Source organism: Trypanosoma theileri (assembly GCF_002087225.1).
Source record: "Trypanosoma theileri isolate Edinburgh chromosome Unknown TM35_Tth_31_V1, whole genome shotgun sequence".
Taxonomy (NCBI): domain Eukaryota; phylum Euglenozoa; class Kinetoplastea; order Trypanosomatida; family Trypanosomatidae; genus Trypanosoma; species Trypanosoma theileri.
The window spans coordinates 102,009-123,987 of record NW_021639873.1 but is presented as its reverse complement, the minus strand read 5'-3'; the positions used below and the strand labels follow the sequence as shown (position 1 = coordinate 123,987).

The 21,979-nt window shown below is 40.1% G+C and overlaps 8 protein-coding genes across 8 annotated transcripts; all 8 read right to left on the bottom strand.

Moving 5' to 3' along the window:
* Positions 1 to 3,699: 3,699 nt before the first annotated feature.
* Positions 3,700 to 4,092, bottom strand: TM35_000311420 (Tbingi protein; the record flags this gene model as incomplete). Its single annotated transcript, XM_029028623.1, has 1 exon — positions 3,700 to 4,092. One exon carries the CDS (start codon positions 4,090 to 4,092, stop codon positions 3,700 to 3,702), a length of 393 nt encoding a protein of 130 aa, XP_028880022.1.
* Positions 4,093 to 4,850: 758 nt separating this feature from the next.
* TM35_000311410 (glutamate synthase domain protein) lies at positions 4,851 to 5,198 on the bottom strand (the record flags this gene model as incomplete). Its single annotated transcript, XM_029028622.1, has 1 exon — positions 4,851 to 5,198. One exon carries the CDS (start codon positions 5,196 to 5,198, stop codon positions 4,851 to 4,853), a length of 348 nt encoding a protein of 115 aa, XP_028880021.1.
* A 405-nt stretch (positions 5,199 to 5,603) lies between these two features.
* TM35_000311400 (uncharacterized protein) lies at positions 5,604 to 7,193 on the bottom strand (the record flags this gene model as incomplete). The annotated part of the gene is made up of 1 exon (XM_029028621.1): positions 5,604 to 7,193. The coding sequence occupies one exon, from the start codon at positions 7,191 to 7,193 to the stop codon at positions 5,604 to 5,606; it is 1,590 nt and encodes a 529-aa protein (XP_028880020.1).
* A 2,142-nt stretch (positions 7,194 to 9,335) lies between these two features.
* On the bottom strand, positions 9,336 to 10,010 carry TM35_000311390 (uncharacterized protein; the record flags this gene model as incomplete). The annotated part of the gene is made up of 1 exon (XM_029028620.1): positions 9,336 to 10,010. The coding sequence occupies one exon, from the start codon at positions 10,008 to 10,010 to the stop codon at positions 9,336 to 9,338; it is 675 nt and encodes a 224-aa protein (XP_028880019.1).
* An 864-nt stretch (positions 10,011 to 10,874) lies between these two features.
* TM35_000311380 (uncharacterized protein) lies at positions 10,875 to 11,942 on the bottom strand (the record flags this gene model as incomplete). Its single annotated transcript, XM_029028619.1, has 1 exon — positions 10,875 to 11,942. The coding sequence occupies one exon, from the start codon at positions 11,940 to 11,942 to the stop codon at positions 10,875 to 10,877; it is 1,068 nt and encodes a 355-aa protein (XP_028880018.1).
* Positions 11,943 to 12,255: 313 nt separating this feature from the next.
* Positions 12,256 to 13,104, bottom strand: TM35_000311370 (putative cleavage and polyadenylation specificity factor 30 kDa subunit; the record flags this gene model as incomplete). Its single annotated transcript, XM_029028618.1, has 1 exon — positions 12,256 to 13,104. One exon carries the CDS (start codon positions 13,102 to 13,104, stop codon positions 12,256 to 12,258), a length of 849 nt encoding a protein of 282 aa, XP_028880017.1.
* Positions 13,105 to 13,690: 586 nt separating this feature from the next.
* Positions 13,691 to 14,551, bottom strand: TM35_000311360 (uncharacterized protein; the record flags this gene model as incomplete). The annotated part of the gene is made up of 1 exon (XM_029028617.1): positions 13,691 to 14,551. One exon carries the CDS (start codon positions 14,549 to 14,551, stop codon positions 13,691 to 13,693), a length of 861 nt encoding a protein of 286 aa, XP_028880016.1.
* Positions 14,552 to 15,372: 821 nt separating this feature from the next.
* Positions 15,373 to 21,078, bottom strand: TM35_000311350 (putative ubiquitin ligase; the record flags this gene model as incomplete). The annotated part of the gene is made up of 1 exon (XM_029028616.1): positions 15,373 to 21,078. One exon carries the CDS (start codon positions 21,076 to 21,078, stop codon positions 15,373 to 15,375), a length of 5,706 nt encoding a protein of 1,901 aa, XP_028880015.1.
* Positions 21,079 to 21,979: the final 901 nt, after the last annotated feature.

The window sequence follows — 21,979 nt, the reverse complement described above, 5'->3', positions numbered from 1 at the left end:
TTATGTAGTTTTAAAACGTATTTAACTGGGTCTTTGTACATTTGCATAGACAATAAAGCTCTAATGCATATTATGAAAAAAGAAAACACGCAATCGCTGGCGTTAGTGACGGAGGACAAGGGCATAGATAGAAAGTTTTGTGCCCGCGCGGAATACGAGTCACTTGGGGTTACGTCGCGTCGGGGGGCAATCCTGCGGACGGCATATCTAGATGGCAAACCGCGGCGATATGAAAGTGTTTAAAGGATGTGAAACTTGTGATGGGGAGAGCGGAAGCCGGGTTAAAAGGGGCTTCTTAGCACTTCCATTTTCGTCAGTTCTGGCTTTTATTTGGGGGAACGGCCATGGAGGGGAAAAAGTATCGTGATTTATATATGCATTGCGAAACGGATGGTTTAAGACAACAAAGTGGCATATTTTCTTTATTTTTCTTCCCTCTTATCTTCTTTAAGGGGTAAAGCAAGGCTTTGGTTATTTTCCTTTGAATCCCCGGTGGGGTTGGGAGGGTGTGTGGGTGCTGGTGGCGGTCGCCGCGGTTGTTTGATGACAGACCCCTTTTGCGGCCCAACCAAACCCTGCGGACATCCACCGCGGCGCTGCAGCACAGAAACTTGTAATATTGGTAAAACCCTTTGGGCTGCCAGCCCTTTCTTCAGCAAAGCCTGTGACCCCTTAACCCTCCAGGCTGCGCGAGCGAGGGGGTGGATTCCGGAATAACGTCGGAAGAAAAAACGCCACCAAAAAAAAAAAAAAATCTTCCCGCACGTAAAGCGAATCAGGGCAAGCCCGGCCCATTAAAAGAACATGGGGGGAAACATTGGCGAATTTTTCAAAAGGTGAATTCTTTGAAAAATAAATGTTTTTATCACTTTTCAGAAAAAAAAAAACAAAGATAAAGGCTTGTGTTTCCAAAACGGTTCGGCCCACGGGCCCAAGCAGAAGCTATGGAGTCCTAAAAGTAAAAAACACCCACGGGCACCGGCCCAAAGCACAACAAACGGAACCGAAGCAGAACCGACCCGGTTCGACACACAGAAGCGATTTCCCAGAAACAACAGAAACGTCACTTTCCAAAAAAATAAAAAACATCCGGGCGCTGGCAGGGTCCCCGGAGAGAGTCTTTTTTCATGGGAGCCGCCGCCCACGTATTCGAAGAAGGCGGGAAAATAAAAAAAAAAAAACCAAAAGACTTTCATCAATTATTAAACCTTTTCCTTTTTTATTTATTTCCTTCAAATCTCTACGGGTCGTTTCCGAAAACGTTAGCCATTTCTTTGGCGTTTCTCTAACGCTATAAAAAATATATATCACAGTCTAAACGGAGACTGCGGAACATTACGCCAAAGTTTTGAAATATTCTCCAACACAAAGGGTGTAGGACTGCCAGCCGATGCTAAGTGAAGAACTCTTTTGTTTAGCAAATCTTCTGGAAATAAAAAACTGTAATTTTATTTTTAGTTTCGATATTTCTTATTTCATTTGTGTAAACAAGTCTAACCTCCCACAGAGAGATTAGAGGGAGGTTATTTTTTTTTTTTTGCAGAGGCTGGAAAACTTGCCGCTCATATTGAATCGGTAGGTTTCAAATGTTGAAATTCGATGTCATCTACTCTATTTTTAGAATTGCAATTCGTTTCAAAGAGTATGATTTTTTTTTTTTTCTTTTTACAGAAGGTTAAAAAAAAATGAGAACAGAATACTAGGATTATAGGTATTATAAATTCCTCACCCTTTTTCTTTTGCACACATTTAACTTTGAAAGAACTGTAACGTCTGTTAAAATATGGATTTATGGCTCTGCGAAAAAAACTCTATATCTGGGTATAAGGGTTGCTATAAGCAAGAATGATTCAATCTTTATTGACTCAAAAAACTTTGGAGCTTTACTATCCTGTTGGAAGGCGCAAATGAAATCTATTGCGGGACGCCAGTTGCACTTTGAGTATGCAAATTTATTATTATTATTAAGGCGTAGAAAGAACCCCAAAATAGGATTCGTCCTCTGTTCGTTTTTTTTTTTCCACTTGGGAACCTTTTGTGTATAATCTTAATTTCTGTTTTCGAATTTTATTCCCTTTAACTTTTCCAACCTTTTGATTGGAAGTGGGGCCTCTCACAAGATTTCTTTTGGGGGAGAAAAAAAGAAAAACTATAAAGTGCCCCTTGGCCAACTTCAAGGGTTCAGGGCCACTGTTGTAATGAAAATATTTGGAGGAAGGGGTGGCCCACCAACCTGCCACCCCCATCCCTACTGGAGGGAAGTTTTCCTTTCAAGCAAAAATGCAGTTCGCCAACCCAACGCGTTTAACAAAGGCCACGCGCGTTTGGAAAAATTAATGACCCTTTCCCAAATCCAAAAAAGTCACCCAAGACGCTTTTAGGGAGCCCAGGAGGGCAACAGACCCGAACGCACGCCCCGAGGATAAATCATTCGTCCGTCTTCTTTTTTTTTCTCCACGGCTTTTCTGGCTCCAGCCCCCACGGCGTTGTCACAAGCCGTTTGGTTTATAGAACGCCCGGAAATAAAAGAAGCGCGCGCCCCTGCCCATGGGAAATTTTTTTTTTCGAAGGAGGGAACGTGTTTTTGTAGAAAAGGGGACGCCGCAACTTCTTGGAATGTTTTGTTTTCCTCTTTTGGGGCGGCTCTTGTCTCGCCGGAAATTCTTTGGGAAAATCAGTAGCGCTGCGTGCCGGCCATGCGTCTTGCAGGATTGCGGGGGTTATCTTGAAATCGGTCCCTGGTGCGCTCCGGATGGTCGCGGCAGCCCCAAAAAACATTCCGGAACGCAAAACAAACCACACCCCGCCGCTTGGGGAACGGCGTTCTTTTCTTCTGGCCTTGGTTGTTTGTGGTCTCCTGCCGGCCCCATGGCGTTCGGACGAGGGGCGGTGCCGCGGGGAAATTGGTTCGTTGTTCCGATGGGGTTGTGGAAAGTGACGGTTCTGGTGGGGCATCCGCAAAAGGAGGGTTTTGAAAAGTTTTTCATTTTTCAAATAATTGCCTTACATCCTTAACTCGTTTTTCTTGACTTCGTAGGCCGCCGTTGAATTCTCCTGAGCGTGTTTTGCGCGATGGCTCGTGCGAACGTCCTTGACCCTTGCTTTTCTTAAGGGGCAGTGTTTGTTTTGGTTTCTCCTGATGTTTGTTTTTTTTTTTTCGGCTGGGCACCCCCTCAAAAGAAAGGATAATAAAAGAATAGAAAATCACCCGCGTTCTTCAATCCTTCTTTCGCTTGGGGCTCCTATAGCTCAGTCGGTTAGAGCGTGGGTCTAATAAGCCCAAGGTCACAGGTTCGACCCCTGTTGGGAGCAGTGTTCGCCACCCCAACAAACCCTTGTAAAAAGAAAAAAAAGGTAGAGTGGATTAAGTTTTTTTTTTCTTTTCTTTTCTTTATGGATATTACTCCAATGGTACGGCTATCAACCGTACACCGTAGAGCACCTAGTTACTGGCTTACGAGTGGCTCCGAAGAAGAACATCCCTTTATTTTATAGGATCCTCAAGCTCTTGTAATATGATTTTTGTTGTAGCCCGTTCCCATACGAGAGAACCAGTCTGCGAGAAATCTGATCAAGTAAACCCAACCAGATCTCTCTACTCTCACTTTTCTTACTCAGAACCCATCCTCAAGTCTCCTTTTGGTATTATTTTTTGTTATTTCAATTTTTTCTGATGGATTGGCCTCAATAAACTCCTATTTATTTTGTTGCTTCTTGGGTCGGCGGCAGACTTCTTGAGCGTACTCTTCTATCAAGGTTTCCATATTCGAGCTCGTCGCTGATTTTAGAGGGGTGGGGAGGCCTTACAGAGGGGGAGGTGGGCTGTGTAGGGATTCTTGGTTGTGAAAACTGTGGCATAGTGTAGTTCCGCTCCACCGCAATAAGGAACTGTGCTAACCGCTTAGAAAAACATAGTTTCATCAGGGGTACATCATCAACTATCGCAAATTGAACTCGCAGTGGGTGAAGAGTGGGGCAACTCAAGAGGTGCAGTGCTGTTTCTTCGCATTCATCACGATGGCTGGTGTGCGCGCGAACAGGTTGATACCCGTGTCGTGACATTCGGTGTGGAGTCAGGCCTGATTTACTCATACGCACTGGTGGCCACACGTGGGGCAGACTAACGCCGGAAGGTCTCTTGTTTTCGTTGTTTTGACCGGATTTCCTTGGGGGTTGCTCGGGGGAATCGTCCCTCGAAAGGGGCGGTTGGTGATTTGCAGGGCCCCCACAGCCGTTTGAAAGGAAATAAAAAAAAAAGGAAACAAACAAACAACGACCGGGGGGCGTCGGGCTGCGTTTTCCTTCGGGTATCGCGGTGCCGGGCTGCATGTCTCTCCCACCCTCTCTCCCTTTATTTGAATATCTGTTGTGTCGCTTCCTTTGTGCCTGGTTGCGTTTTTGGAGTGAAAAGAAAGGGGAAAGGGTACGTTTGGAAAGAGTTTCTCGGATTTTTTTTTCCGTAATAAACAAAGAAAGAAACACACACACACACACACACACAAACGAATACTGTAGAAACAAACTCAGCAGAATAGAAAAGTTCGATTTGACCCTTTGTGGTACCAAATATTCTCGCGCGCTAGATCATTTTTTCTTTTTTAAAAAACTTAAAAGTAAGAATTTAAGTAACACCAACAATATTCAACGAAGACGATCATAGATAATGACATTTCAACATAGAAACAGCAGCAAATAAATAAACAACAAAACAACACCCCACACCCCACACACACGTACAACCCAAACCAGGCGAAGAGATTCTATCTACTGAAGATGGTCGCATATCATAAAACCACTTTTCTGGGGACATAAAAGGGCACACCATTTCTTTTTCTTTTTCTCTCGTTCCTTTACTCTTTTGATCCTAAAAAGGAACGAAAGGCAACCCCAATATGAGAGAGATCGCAATACGGTTTATTAAGTGTGTTTTTACACCCACATAATAAGTATTTCTTGGTCTTTGGGGCTGTAAATTTCACAGGACCCAATTTGGTGTCATGTTCTTCATTATACGCCTTATGAGCACCATCGCAAAAGGGTTGCTTCTTACTGAGTCCGCATGCGCACCAATAGTAGGTCTTACCTTCTTCCAATTTTGCATGGTATGGCATTTTTTGCGGGATTGCAGCAAATGTCTTTGGGACATTGGGGTCCCTCTTGCTTTTCCAAAAAAAAGAGAGAGCACGAGTACGGTTCATCCTCTATTTGCTTTATTTTTTTTTTCTTCCTTTTTTTTTTGGATTTTTTTTTTCTTCTCTCTTTCCAAAAAGAAAAAAAAAAAGCAACCAAGGAAGGGGAAAAAAAACGGATTCAGAAAAAAAGATAGAAACGATAACAATAACAAGAACAACAACAACAACAACAACAACCATCAAACAACACAGAGAAAAAAACTTCCTTCAGAAGGAATATGGCTACAAACTGTAGCATATCACAATCTCTTTCCTCCCCCGCAATGCAAAACAAGAAGTGTTTAGAGGAATATGGAGTCTCCCCTCCCACCATTACTTGTCTCTTCCTCCACTTCTTTTTTTTTTTGTTGTTGAATATTCTTTTTACCTTTTTTTTTTTCTTTTTCTTCCTCCTCGCGTTCCTTTACATGGTCACTTTCTTAGTGCCCGTAGATCGAGGGGTCTGACTATGACAGGAATCGGTGTTGAGGTTGCCTCACGCGGGTTTCGCAAAGGCAATTCCCAAACCTCATCACTGGATGCTAATAATGATGCCGCACCCAATCGTTCTGAAGAGGTCTTTGAAGCTCCAGACTGATTTAAAATATCTTCTTCTGAGGTAACACTATGCATTGGAGACTTGACCAGATTATTGGTAATTGCTTTCGTATCTGGTTCAACATCTGGGGTTTCCACACTCTTTTGCACCTCATTTTTATTAATGACAACATTTTCTTCTACACATGAATCATCTGCCTCAGTGTGGAGAGGACTTCCTGAATGTAACGGTTCATTCACACTATTCACATATTCCTTCTCATTATCCTCTGGTTTTTGGAGTGGGGGTTCTTGCGGTTTTACATGCCGACGCGCGAAAATTCGACCGGGAGCATCAAGCTTATGCGTCTGTTGCGGAGTGTTATGGTACGGCGTTTTAATGTCAAACCCACGCCTTCCTTTTTCTGTGACTACCGGCACAGATGGATGTGACTCTTTGTGGGGTACTGAATGACTTGCTGTAGACATTGATGCAACTTTCAGTGAAAATCGTTTTCTTAAAGAATGAGGATCATATGGATTTTTTTTTAATTTGTAATTAGATTCCTCCTTCTGTCGCTCTATTTCCTTCTGCCGTTTCTTCTCTCGTATCCTGGCAGCATCATCATATAGCCTTTCCCATGCAGGTGAACGATTTTGTTGCTGTCGCTGTTGCTGATGTACATCTCGTAATGTATTGGGTGATCTATTGGGAAGGCCAACAGTATTCTTCTTGTTATGATTGTTGGTATTATTGATATGATTGTTACTGCCTTTTGCAACTCCAAACGAGTTCACTCCCCTGGGAGCGCGTGTTGCAATCTCTTTTGTTTGTGGAGTAACCGGTTTCATTTCTTTCCGTACTGAAGGAGTATACAATCTTTGTCCTCGACGCCGAGGGTTTACACGCTCTACCCGCTGTCTAGGTTCCCCTCCTACCGGTTGCGGTTTCCACTGCGTCAAAGGACCATGACGGCGATACTCCTCTAACTCTGCATGAATGCGTCGGCGCAGCTCCTCAACGGAGACTTCCTCCATGACGGAGTCTTCACTCGGCGCCGTCATTTCCCCTTCCGTACCCCGCCGACGAGCAACGGGCCGCCGCAGGCCCAGCGAGAAGGAAGCGGGAGTCCCCCCACGAGACCGCCCGGCCATCCCCACAGTCCGCAGTCGTACCTTCTCCGGTCGCTCCGTCATCTTCGAGCCTTTTCTTTCCTTCTTTTTCGCATGTGGATCGTCTTGGGGTGATGTTGTGGAAGGGAAACTCGTCCCGCGCTTGAGTGTTGGCTCCCCGTCGGAGACGGTAGGAGACACCACCGCCCCTTTCTCAGTATGTTGATCGTAGAGGAGGGACTGACCGTGCTCCAGCAGTTCCTCAATCCGAGAAATGGAAAAACGAATATCCTCAAACTCCTGCGTCTGTCGAATAGACGGGTCGAGTTCACCCGATTTCCTCTCGACATCTTGGAATGAACTCCGCTTCATTATCCCTTCACCTGCTCCGCAGTCGTCTCAGGTTTGAATTAGATTGGATTGCTTTAACACCCAGCGTAGTCACGGAGATGGGAGAGGGTTAAAAACGAAAAAACAAAAACAAAAAACGAAAAAAAAAAAAAAACTAGTCCAACACGATGCTTACTGACAGAAACCTTATTTTATTTTTCTTACCGCTCCTTTTATAAAAATTATATTGCAGCTATCGTGTCTCAGCCGTTTGCTCGTTCCGTTGTTTGGGACTCTTTTTTATTTGCTCAAATAACTATGTAAAAATACGTACAGGAAACCAAAAGCAAGCCTAAATATAAGCTATTTAAATACAAGCGCGTCTGACACCTGTATTAAACCACGCAAATAAACGAGTAACAAGAACTAAATGGCCAAGGGTGTGTGTGTGTGTATGTGGGAATCAGAAGAGAGGGGTATCTACACTATAAATAAGCTATATATATATATATATTACTTGCTCGTTCAGTTACTTATTTTCGGTGCAATGAGAGTGATGTACTGGGAGTGAAGGAAAGACAAAGGCAGGAATAGACACTAAGACTAAATGAAAAAAAAAACTAAAGTATTGACAGTATCAACCCCTCTATAATAATGTGTTCTTATTATAACTTGTACAAATCCAACGGTTTCGTTGTGGAAAGGCGTAGAATATCCAAGTCCTAACAAGTAGAATATCGGTAAGAAAAGAAAAGAAAAAGGAAATATTGAAAACATGTCGAAGAGTAATAATAATAATAATAATAATAACAGTAGTGGTAACAACAGTAATAGTAGATCAAACAGCAAGTAATAATATAGGGAACTAAAGAACACAGCCTCATAGATAGAAGGTTTATATATATATATATATATATAAACGTCTATATCATTTATGTATTGCTGCTGGTAATAGTAAGAATAATAATCACATTGATGGAAAAAATTCTGTTACGAGGGAATAAAGTGATGGAAGCAAATAATAATAGTACCAGCATAATAATCATCGAGAAAAATAACAATAACAGAAAGAGAGAATATTAAAGATAATCCAATATGATGTTTCTCTTCTTTCTTGTATTCTTTTACTTTTACTCCATGTTTCGAGAAATTCAATCAGTTAGAACAGTACCCCAACACACAGGGACGATACTACTGATTCCATTATATTGTATCCTCCTTTTTTTTTTTTTTAGTTCACCCAGTCTTTTTTAGTACACCCTGGTGATACACCACGGAATGGAGATTCATTCATATAATTATTAAGAGATGATATGAATACAGTATATAAAGAAGATACAATACAAGAATATGTATTTTTAGAAACCTTAGCTGTATAATTCTTTTTTGCTAAAGATATTCTTTCTTCTCCTTTTTCTTATTCCTTAAGATGCAAACTTTAGACACCTCTATATAAATAAATTATATATATATATATATTTCCTTTTTTTCCCCTATTCGGTTATACATTGTTACGCATGCAAAAATCCACTATCTGATTGATAATTTCCTGTGGGTAGCAAAGGTTTATCCCGTTCATTATACAAACATCAGTGAACAAAAACAAGGGAAAAGGAAGACTACGTGTACTTTACCAACGTCAGATCAATCTATTACTCTGGTAAGCTCATACCCGTAAAGATTACACAAATGGAGTTAGCTTTACCTGTATGCTTTGACACTGACAATTTAAAAGCAAGGAACAAAAAAAACAAAAACAAGACAAAAAACAAAAAAAAAGAAACAACAACAACACACCCACAAATAAGCAGCTAGATAGATAGATAGAGAGTGAAAACCACCTGAGATGTAGCAAGACCAGACGAACCAGTAAGCAGCAAAAAAAAAAAAAAAAAATGGAAGAGAGGCCCAAATACACACATCCAGAAAGATGTAAAGAAAAAAAAAAAAGAAGGCACATATACGAAAGAAGAACAAAAATAATCATTAATACCAATAAAAGTAATAATAAGCAGCAAAAAAAAAAACGATATATATATATATATATATATATATATATATATATATATAATATAGTATCGTACATACTCAAAGAAACTCAATTACACCGATATAAATCCGGATTCATTAAGTAATTCCAATGATACTTTTTTCTTTTTTTTTTCTTTTATTTTTTTCTGGAGATTAGAGCGAGGCGTGAGGTGCCATAGGGGATTTACGGAGCAATGAATGATTGTTCCTGCTGCGATATTCCTGCAATTCTCGACGAATACGCACGAGTAGTTCCTCAATAGAGATATCCTCTCGATCATCATCATCACACTCATGCATATCCTTCCCTAGTCGCTTTAACTTAACAGAGCGATTTGAACTTTTTGATAATTTACTATTGGTACTCTTAGATAATTCACCATTTCCAGGGGAAACACTTTGTTGCTGTGGTGTTGTGGTTAAGGAATCTGCATTTTTTCTCCTTAATACACTTCGTTGTGTCATATAATCTTTCTTATTCATAATATCAGCATTAAAAGGTGAACTTCCTTGCTGTGGTACTTTACTTCCACCATTCTGATACATTAGTTTTTGTTGTTGCGGAGAGTTCTGCTTAAATTGAGGCTTCTTCTTTTTCTCTTCTGGTTGATATATGTTTTTCCCATTTCCAGCGGCAACGGCGGCATTATTGTGAGAGGCACATGTGGGAAAGAGTTCACGTTGTACCTCCTCACCATACAGAAGTGTCTCCCCACGTTCTAACAGGAGTTGAATGCGTTCAATAGAAACACGAATATCTTCAAATCCGTCCTGCTGTTCAAACAACTTTGGGGAATTAGAGAGAACGGAAGTAGAGGCCTGAGTCATCCCTTACTAGAGTATACCTTTTATTAAATATACAAATATATATAAATATATATATAAATTGAAAATAGGGATGTACTTCACAATGTAAAATCTGCGCCAAGAGGTGCACTTCTAACGCTGATATTCACTGTGTGGAAATGGAAAACAAAAATGTAAATACTGTACATCAACGGTAATATTAAAATATTAAGAGAGAAAAAGAGAAAGAACCGCATTCATATTAGGAAATACAGACACAGACTCATATACAGACAAATAGATATATATGAACAACAATAGGAAAGTGGACATCTAAGACTGTAACGATTGAAAAAGAAAGAAAAAGAAAAAAAAAAAAAAAAAAAAACGCCATAGAAGGAATAATGAGAGAAAACGGAAACATTAAAAATGTGGTGACACGGCGGGTGAATTTAGTAAAATTAGTCTAACACCATTCAACCACCATCATTTCCATTAAGGCTTCTCTTCTTACTGTTTCTACTTCTAACGTGACTCGTACTACTACTATTACTATTACTATTAGTGTTAATAGTAGTAGTAGAAGGAAAAGAAACAGAAAGAGTTTTCCCACCTTCTTCTTCTTCTTAAGGCACTCTATGTGAAGGCTTTCTTGTTTGCATTATCTCGTTTTTTTTTTTTTTTCTCCCACTCTCTCTACTGTCGTTACCACACTCTTAGCTGCTGTAACGAGCATAAAGAAGAAAGTGAGAGATAAAGAAAGAGAGAAAGATTTTGCAAGTTGGCCCAAATGAAGAGAGAGAGAAAAAAATATAAGAAGTATGAAGAGACGAATACCAAACCAAACCACAAGGAAGGAAGGAAGAAAGAAAGAAACCAACTAAACGTCTATGGTAAAGGTTGGAATCATGAAATCTTCGCATACTCATTGTAGCGGTGGGTAAGGGACTCAGCTTTACGGCGCACTTCTAAAAGTGATTCCTCACCCGTTAAACGCAGATGGCTCAACATGTAATACATCGCTGGATCTGTGAGGAATGCCGATGGACCCTGTGAATGACTACCAAAGTCAAGAAAGTGTCGACGAAAAACTGGTGAGAGACAGAGATTGGGGGTATTTCTATTCTTGTTATTCTTTTTCTTCTCCTTATTCTCATCGCTGCTGCTGCTATTGTTGTTGTTGTTGCTAGTTTGACTGAAGAGTTTACTTCCAACACTCCCTTCCCCTTCCACTTCTATAGAATCACCAATCTCATCTGGTAACTGAGATTTCCATACACGAGACCACTCCTCACGACGTTCATACCGTTCCTTGCGTGCGAGTACACTCCGCAGTGTACTTCTTCCCTGCATAATAGTAGAATGAACATTTACCTGCCAACCACGTGGAATATGAGGTGTACAAGAAGTTTTATTGTTTCTGCTGTTTTTGTCTGGTATCACACTCCCATATCGTTGCAGTAGAAGATCAAATGAAGTTGTATTACATGGAGTTTTCTTGGGTAACCGCACAGATGAGATGGAACGTGCACTTCGTACCACCGTACGGGCAATCTCCTTATTACTAGCAGCCCCAAGTGCAGCGGAGACTTTTCCCTGTAGTGTTAACGTATCCCATTTTTTATCTGTAGCATCTATTAAGTCTTGCGTACTTGTGGAAGACGCATCTGTGGCATGTGCCACGCTTGCCATAACAAATGCCTTACCATAACCGGTGAGAGCATCAACAGCCGGTTTTCGGTTAAACAACCCCACTGAGTCTACTGTTAAGCGTTCTTCTTTTTCTTTTTCTTTTTCTTGTTGTTGTTTATGTCGGTGTCTATCTAAGAGACGACATGCGAGGGCGGCAGCTTCTCTCTCAGTCTCAGTTAGAGTTGCCGTGATGGCTGTTTCTTGCTGCTTTCGTACTGTTTGACTAGTGCCATGGGAATAGCGCCGTACAACCCGGCGATAACAGAGACCACAGCGCCTCATGACAGAACGCAAAAGTCTTGAATAATAAAAAATATAATATATATATATATATATATATATAATATAATATATATAATACCAACAAAGAAAAAAAAAAAACCAAAAGAAAAAAAAAGAATGAATGAAAAAAAAAAAAACAAAGAATAAATAAACAAGAATAAACAGAATCCATAGTACAGAGAAGTACCAAACGCGTACAACAAAAATAAATAAATAAAAACACGACAATAACAACAATAAGAATAACAACAAGGAATACCACCTGTATGTATGTGTATGCATGTATGGGAGTGAATCACACAAGATGCTCTTTTCACCTCCCAGCCATATCTCCACGGCGATGATTATGCCACGCATGTCCTTGATGACTCTTAGACTTCTTCGGGCAATCCCGAACCTCATGTCCCTCTTCTCCACAGAAAAAACAACACTTCCGCGTGGTTCGCCCATCACTCTGAAAGTACAACTGCTCCCCAGGTTCCTGCACTGTAAGTAAGAGTCGTCGCAGAATACCATTCTGGACTCCAGGACACTTTGGTGCGAGATGCCCAGGATCAAAGCAGCGATAACATGTCGCGTTCTTATTAAATGTGGGATCATCCGCACGTTCTATCAACATTCGCTGCCGCAGCCGCTCCGCCACCGCATTGCGGTTGTACAACTCCTGCACGGGATGTCCAAAGGGACAACGTGGGCCAAGTGGACAGAAGCCGGCGAGATAATATACACACGCCTCCCGCTGCACATGCCGCAAATGACACTGCGGGCCACGTGGACAGAAGCCACGGCGATACGCCGCACACTCCGGCTGTTGTTGTTGCTGTTGTGCCTGCGCCACGTGCTGGAAGGGACACTCCGGGTTTGTGCACTCCCCAAGGCGTTGATAGAAGGCACACGCGGGCACATAGCGATCATCATAGGCGTGGAGGTAGAGACAATTCTCACCATTCACGCAGGCCCCACGCAGCCAATGTTTACACACCTCCAATCGCATCGTTTTGAATTGCGAGAGGACGTGGCGTTCGGGACAGGCCGCACCGAGACGACATTTACCGTGTTGAAATGATTGGCAGATCTCACGCCGCTTGGCGGTGGTGTGCGGCTCCTCCGGCAGTACATCTTCAAAGGCAGGTGAAACACTCGCGGCACTGTCTGTGAACATACTTTTCGTGTGTCTTTCTCCCTCTTTCTTTCTACTATCCTTTCCTTCTTATTTTGTTTTTTCTTTCTTTCTTTCTTTCTTTGGGTTTCCTCCGCCGGGGTATGAGTATATATATATATATTTCCACCAACCTCGTTTTCTCTCCTCCTTCTCTCCCTCCCTGTGTGTATGTGAGTGTGTCTATGCTTAAAAGCGAAGAAACGAAACTAAAGAGACCCACCACACTGCACTACTGATTAGGTATTAGATCAACCGAACCAAATAACAATAAAAAAAAAAACAGGAAAAAAAAGAAATAGTGAGAGAGTACATGTGTATAACACATATTCTCATACAAGAAACATGCAATTAGATAAAACGAGAAACCACAAAGAACCAGACCTCTCCAATAGAACTCTCAAACGTGTATCAATCAAAAAAAAAAAAAAAAAAAAAAAACGAAAGGAACAAACAAAAGAGTTTTTTTTTTTTTTTTTGCTTTCTCGTCTTTGGACATGTGTCCGTATAATCATCTTTAAACGCATGTTTATGTGTGAGAATAGATAAATAGATAAATAGATGGAGAGAAAAAGATACAGAAATATTATTATTCTGTCTTACCAACACGATCAAACGCTTCGGGAGAACTGCGGAGGAAGTAATGATTTACAAAAAACTCCAATGGAGTCTCAGTAGATGTACAAGTAACACAAGTATCATTATCATCACCATTAACATTACTATTTGAGGCAAGGGAAATCTCCTCAATGGAATTACAGCTATCAACAACACCACCACCACACAACTCTTGCAATGCCTTACATACATCACTCGCAGAGAGTATAGGTAGTTGCTGTTCCACTTCTTTTTCAATATTTACACTATCACCACCATTCATACCTCCAAACTCTCGCAGAAATATACTTCGATAATGAAGTAATCCACACTGTCCTTCTAACGGGCGATCACGCATTTCCAAGTAACGAATGATATAACAACGGAGGTAATCCGACATACGCTGCACTACACTACTTGCAAAAAAAGAAGAAGAAGCATTCATATTATTATTATTATTACTGCTGCTGTTGTTGCTGAGACCATTGTTACCTAATAAAAGCAACTCCGCAAGTATTTCCTGCAAGAGACGCCAAATAGGAAGGCAACGTGGTGTCTCTGTGAGCCGCACACAACAGATGTTATTCAGAATAAAATATAATGTTTCACTCGCTTCCTTAGGTGTAAGAAGAGTCTTTCTCTCTTTTCCTCCTCCTTCTTCTTTTTCTTTTTCTTCCTGAGACTGTATAATAATCAGACGTGAGAGTCTCGCCCAGAAAAGCATGCAATGATAATACGTCAAGCTATCCATTTTCCCAACAGTGGCACGAGCATCTGGTGTTGGCAAAGGTAAAAGTCCAGATGAGCACCACTGCTCCACATCACATTGAGAGTGAAGTGAGAGAAGTATCATGGCAGCCTCTTTCCACTCCCGGTGTGCAGAAAATGAGTTCTTCTCCTGCAGTACATGTGTTTGAAGTAGTCTGTAGGCCTCATCTACACGACCAGCGAGAAATGCAAGACGACGTGCTGTCCAAAGTATATTCGCGTCCTCCTCTCGCTGGCGGGGACACCGCCAATTATCTTCTACACACGGTACGAAAGACAGTTTGCCCTTCTTTATTTTTCTTTAAGTATTTTTTTTTTGTTTCTTAGACTTGTGTTCTCTTTTTCTCTCTCCCTATATATATATATATATATATATATATATATATATATAGAGTCTACTCCAAGTTATAATACATCAAAACAAATAGAAAAATCCCAGAAAAACAAACAAACAAAGAAACAAATAAACAACAGAGAACACATTGATATATGAAAAGAGTGTATTGTGAAAAACCTGTACCCACCATCACTACGACTACTACTACTACTAATAGTATCATCATCATCATATCGCAGGGAGATGTATTCTTGTTCACTTCGAAATATTTGAACACATCAACTATTCTTATTAAAACTAGGCACCGTATAAGATATTATTTTTTTTCTTCTATTCGAACTTCAAAACAACTAAAAAAAAAAAAAAAAACAAAGACAACTTTCCTACTCTTATGTTAGTTGTAACACAATTTCAACTATCTGTTTATCCTTTTCTTTTTTTTTTTAAATATTATTTTTCTTTTCTCCCTCGTTATCCTTTTCTTTCTGGTTGCCGCTCATTATACTTCTTTCTACTCACTCCCCTTCCATCCCACACAGTCCACACACACAAACACACAAACATTTTCTTTACATACGATCCAGGTGCGTTCTTACCAATCGTCTCACAACAAAGGATTCCACACCCCAGCGAGAGCGCATCCAAAGCGAAATCCACGTTTTCGCCGCCTCATCACCAATCGTCACAAGATGATTGCGAAACATGCGAAGATCTCCCTGACCATATTCATCAATGTAAAGACCCGGATAGGATAAATAACGACCAGGAACAGCAAGAAGTACTAGAAAAGCATTTTCTCCTCCCTTAAAGTAAACTCCTACTCCATTACCACATTTCAGTGTATGTGCATAGAGTTCAGGTGGACCAAATGATGGACGTGCACAGAGACGTTGACCACAAAAACAACACATCACACGTCGTGATTCCGTATCTCCACATACACTGCAACGCTCCACTGAACTCATTTTAAGAATCATTTCCCCCACTGTATTTTCAAGGTGAAATAGATGATGCAGAATACATTGTCTCCATGCGACAGGTCCATCATATGGTAATGAGATCATTTTAGAACGTATGATTTCTCCTTTACGAGGATTCAAGATATTCTTACATGCTTTCTTTTCACAATCTACCACTGACTGTAGTAGAGAGGCCAGTGCGGTACCAGGATCCTCCACTTCTAAACTGTATAGAAGTTGTTGTTTATCCTCCAATAGATAGCACAACATTAGGAGCACAGCACGTTGTCGACCAGATAATGTGGTAATTTCATCCGCCTCTAATGGTTTAAGAGTTATTTTTTCTTCCTTAATGTGTAATAATTGCATTGGGGTCCCATCCACAAGTAATACTTTAAGTAATGTAAGACAACCTAGTTCACGCCAAAGTGCGATAAGTAACTCATTATATTCATTGTTACCTTCTGCTGATTGAGTATGAGTGAGAATACAAGAATCGTATTCTTTAAAAGATTCAGGTCCATTAAAGTATCCACTAAAGCAGGAAATAATAAGCATTTTTGTATGTTGAACCAGAGACGTCACTGCCTCTTTTGGGTTCAACAGGACTTTCAAAAGGAATGTAAAAAATACATCACTATCTTTCTTAAACTCCTGATGAAGCAGTTGAGCATTGGATTCAAGTAATTTTATATCAAATGAAATAAGTAAACTGAGAAGTGTTAACAACTCATTATACTGCAGTACACCACCTGCCTTTACCCACTCAAGATCCACATACATTTGATATCGAATACACCGCAGGGTTTCTGAAATTTCCCATACAGTTGGATTTTCCTTCTGTAACTTTGTTGGATCCATTAAAGGAACTTCTTCTTTTGTATACGACGTTGGAAGACCAACGGAGGCCCGTGCAATGACTTTTCGCATAGCTGCAAGTACTCCAGCTGTTGGTGTGTGGCCCATAATCGTATCCAAAGTTTCACTGCGAACGGCATCAAACAATGAAGAAGAGGGAGTGGCACTCAACAAGGAAACAGGTTGTTTCACATGTAGTTTTAATGCCGGTAATGGACAAAGGGTAGTGCAAATCATAACACAAATTGGACAATTAAATTCAGATGGGCAAAGATTTGTTGAGAGAAGTGAATTTCTACTTAATTCCCAGAAGCGAGCAAGTCGACCAAATGTTTTCGCCACACAGTTTTTGTGTGCTGCATGACCACAGAGATGTAGATTTCCATGAATTTTACGTACATCCTTTTCATTACTTTCTCCTGTATGAAATCCGAGGCGGTACAGTGTATCTGAGCTGGAGGTGTGTGCAAATAACAACAGTGGATGATCTGTGGTATCGCGGCAAATACAACACTCCACTCCCGCAAGGCGGAAAAGAAGTCTAGCCACAACGGAGGAGGTTTCCCTGTTGTTATCATCACCATCAACATCATCATCATTATTATTATTATGGTTCTTTTTAGTAGTCATCATAGTAGTAGTAGTAGTAGTAGTAATACCATCTAAACTACTTTGATTGCTCTTCTTATCACTCTTAACTTCACGTTCGAGCACATTTTGTACTTCTTCAAAACTTTTTGTATCACTCGCTCTCACACGACGCAATAATGCAGCTTGCTTTTCCTTTAAGCGCTGACGTCGTTGGTTCTCTTCTTCATTTTGCGTCTTCTCTAGAGACGCCTTTGCCTCTATACTGGATGGAGATAATGCACCCACACCAGTAAGAATAAACTCCAGCATTAACACAAGACTGTTAAAATCGGATTTTCCTTCCTTAATGTAGGTACGAAGAGTCTGTAAAGCGTCAATGGTTGTTGTATTTTTTACAGATTTATGTACACTCACGGGAATATTAAGTTTTTCCTTTAATGTTATTGCTGACATAATTTCTTTTACAGGATATAATTGCTTTAAATCTTCATACTTATACCCAGATGGTGGCATAAACTGTTGCTGAAACAAACTTACCGCATCCCAGTCAATCATTCCTGCAGAATCAGCAGTTGAAGTCATGGAACTTATTTCTTTACAGGCTTTCATAGAAAGATAAAGTACGGTAATGGCATGAATAAGTACATTCACTGTTATATGTCCACTACTCTTTCCAGAATCTCGTTTCACCTCAAAAAACAAATATAAATGTATTGTATGAATAGCAACAGAGAGTACTGCTGTCGTCTGTAGTAAAAGACATATTTTATGACGAAACTCTGGACCCAAATCAAGAGTCCTTTGTTGTTGTTGCTGCTGTTGCTGTTGTTGTTGCTCTCGATCATTTTCAATCCACTTAGGATTAGGAGGAGGAAATGAGACGACCGGTTCTTGTGATGTTTCTTCCATTCGTCGTTCCCGTTCCTGCATCATTCTCTCTCGCCGTACAAGTCGACTAAATAAATCATGCATATCATACAAGTGTTGATCTCGAATGAGAGGATGATAAAGGTTCACATTGGCTCGCCACGTCGCCGCATCTTTTACTCGAAAGACTTGTCCACTTTGTCTATGCTCTTGTACAGCTATTTCTTTTAGGATAGAGCAATGCATTGCATCACAATCTACACCTGGTAAAGCGTATGAAAATCCATGAATAGACCGAAGTAACATTCGGAAAGTATATTCAGGTGTTGTTACCATAGTATACAACATTTTCTCTCGCAATGCCTGTCTGAGATCAGACTCTTCCACAATAGCAGGATTATTTTGAGTTGTTGCTATTGTGAGAATAAGACGTAGAAATGATGAATACCACAAATCTGAAGAATTTTCTACATTTCCAATATGTCGTTGTAAGAGTTGAATAGCATATTTTTCTGTTGGAACTAACAATAAAAGTATTTGTAGCATATAAATATCTGTTTCCACATAAAGAGAGGAAAAGTTCATATAGCATGCACATCGTTCATCCATACCATAAAGAGGTCCATTCCATAATCCCTGTTCAACTTGTCCCAATAAAACAATTGGCATAAGACATTCATCAATCCAATACTCCGCAGACGATTGTGTGGCTTCAAAAACTTCAGAAACAAGAGAATAAAAATATTCATCAACTCTATTACCACTTAATAGGTCTAATTGTTTTTCTTTTTGATTCTTCTTCTTCTCCTGCTGCTGCTGCTGCTGCTGCTCTTGTTTCTCTTGCAAAACTCTTTCCCATATTTTAATAAGTACTCCAAGAAAACGCATATGAGGTATAGTAAAGGATGCTGGATTGGTAGCTAAACTATCTTGTGGATTGTAGTACGATAGCCGATTTTCATCATCCACGCCGTTAAGAACAAATACTTTGGGTAAAAAGGCACTTCGTTTTTCTGTCAGAATACTATTAGTAGCATTCATAGATTCCAAAAGAATTCCCCGCATATACTCCCGAGATGCTTTAAATCTTTCATTCATATTATTAATATCATACAATAATGTAGATGCATTTTTTAAAGTAAGTGCATTAAGTACTTCACGATGAGAAGAATAATACGCAGCTGGATCTGGTACTTTCGCCCACTTTGGTGGTAATGATAAGAGTGTCTCATTTAACCATTGTGGAATAGGTTCATTTCCGGTTTGTAAGGCTGAACAGATACTATGGACCATTTTCCCTATAGGATATAAGACATCATGCAATTCAAGATCCAATACCATCGCGTAATCACGAACAACCGCATATCTTTCCGATGAAACCGATTCTGGATCACACTTCTGTACCGTACTTGTACTACCAATCATTGTCAATAATTTATACCAGGCACGAAAAAGAAGACGTGAGACGACTAAAGCTTTAGTATTTTCCGATGCCGTAATAACTTCTCTAAAATGATTGGCACAACGTACAGTCATTTGATTGAAATCATATCGCAGCGCCGTATCGTTTTTAATATGACAACATACATACAACATAACAGACAATTGTCGGTGTAGAATGGTCTCTTGACCAAGTACACTTTCCCAATATGGATGAGGTAATCGCTGAAGAAGGGCATCTACAACATCTTTCGCAGTTAAAACCTGAACAGATAATGAAGCCACATGTCGATTAATTTGTAAGGAAAGTCTCTCACCATACTTAAGTAATAATTCTGCAAAGGGAACACGAAGTAATGGATCAGAAATGCAGCTATCCACTAAAAGTAAAAGAGATTCTTCCCAAATAATAATCCTAGTTTTTTCAATTTCAATATCATTAAGAAACATTTCTTCTAGACATGAAAAGAAGACATGTGTCTCAGTTTCTTCACTATTCTCCAATCTCTTTTTTCGCTTATTTTTGATTAGACTACTCATACATGTCTTTTGCATTAAAGCAATACATAACATACGTCTTGTGGATTCCGCCTTAGTAGCCAAAAAGAGCGTATCTGAAACGGTTCGTCGTAAAAGACGATCTATCCAGCTTAAAGCCCATTTATTATCATCATCATTACTATTCAGAGCATATACCTCTTGCATAAATTTTTGCATAATTGTGATTTGATAGAGCAGTAATCCACTAGTCTCCACCTCTAACCATCTTTTCTCTACAGGTTTCATACTAGCTGTGGGATCATCATTTTTTTGAAAACCACGATGTTTTGTACAGAAAGATTCCGGATTCCATGCTCCTGGATCACCACAATCACAAATACCACCACCACTCCCATGCGTGACCACATGTTTATGATTTCTGCAAGGTGAGTTTTGAAAGCAATCCGCACATAACACACACTGCTCATCCACTCGACATTCCAAACATGTGACTATGGCTTCAAGCCTTGATAATTTCTTCCCACATACACGAGACGTGTTTTCCGACTCTTCTAATATTTGTTCCCCTTCACTACCCAACGTAAATCGCAACCACCATTCCAGCGATGGTAGTCTTCCAGCATCATAGAAGCCACGAAGAGGTTTCTCTTTCAGTTCATTGAGTCCAGCAGTGATAATGTTGTGTAGTATCTCTGGATGCTCACGAAGCCACCGCGCCATGCTGGGATGGGCACGGCGCTTAAGTATCTCCTCCGGACTCGCACGAAACCACTCTGCATAATCGCAATGAGCGAGTGGGTTGAAATTTTTACTTGGCAATGAGAAATCATTACGCCGCAGTGAACCTGATGCCTCCCCCACCTCCTCCTTATCGCTATATTTATCATAGAAACTAAATAGATCGGACTGCACACTCTGAAGAAGTTCCGATCGTTGCTCTCGTGAGATGACAGTACCCGCCTCTGGGACTCGTAAATTGTGTAACTCGGCGTAGGAGATGAGTTGCCGCGTGGTCCACCCCTCGGGGTTCATCGGGCGAAGATTGCCTTCCAGAGACATGGAGACGGATAAGTAATATATATATATATATATAGATTAGATGTAAAGATAGATTGAGGGACTGGGAAATGAGATAGGGATAAGAGGACCTACACACCTACTGCGTAGCTTACAGGTACCGCAACGTGATTAGTGGCAAAAAAAAAAAAAAATAATGAAAAAAGAAAAAAAAAATAATAACAACAACAACAACAACAAAGAAAATCAGGAAATATGAGCCACGTGTCTTTCTTGCGCGAGAATCAGTAGAAAAAAAAAGAAAAGACAGTGAAAAGAAAAAAACAAATACCGAATGGTCACAAAAAAAAAAAAATGATGACCATATTAAAAAAAAAAAAAAAGAACAAAAAATACCATTGAAAAATAGAAAAAAAAAGATAAAATCACCCAATTGCCCCTATTTCATCACTCTGTTCTTCTTTTTTCCTTTATATCCCACCCATTTTAAACATTTTGTTGACAATCAACTTCACCAAGAAGAAGAGAAGTGCTAAAGAAAATAAAAATAAAAGGTCACTGCCCTCCATCCAACAAACCCGCACATCCCCATTCACACCGGCATACCACAATCGGAACAACCACCAACAAAGATAATTTCCTTTTACTCAAAAAGAGAGGAACAAACACACAATAAACCGAAAACCGCCAAGACTTGAGAAACAAAATAGAAAACAGATAGACTAAATCACATCCTTCCTGATTTGATCACAACCCTTTTAATGATAAAAAAATATATATGGAAATTTTTATCTATAGCCTAGTGCTCTCTATCAGCCAAACAGTAACAACTCTGAAACGATGGAAAAAAAAAAAAACAATCAATCCTACTCTATAAGCTACTAGAGGCATCACCTAGTGCTACTAACAAAGTGATTACTTCTAGAATACCTCCTCGCCAGTA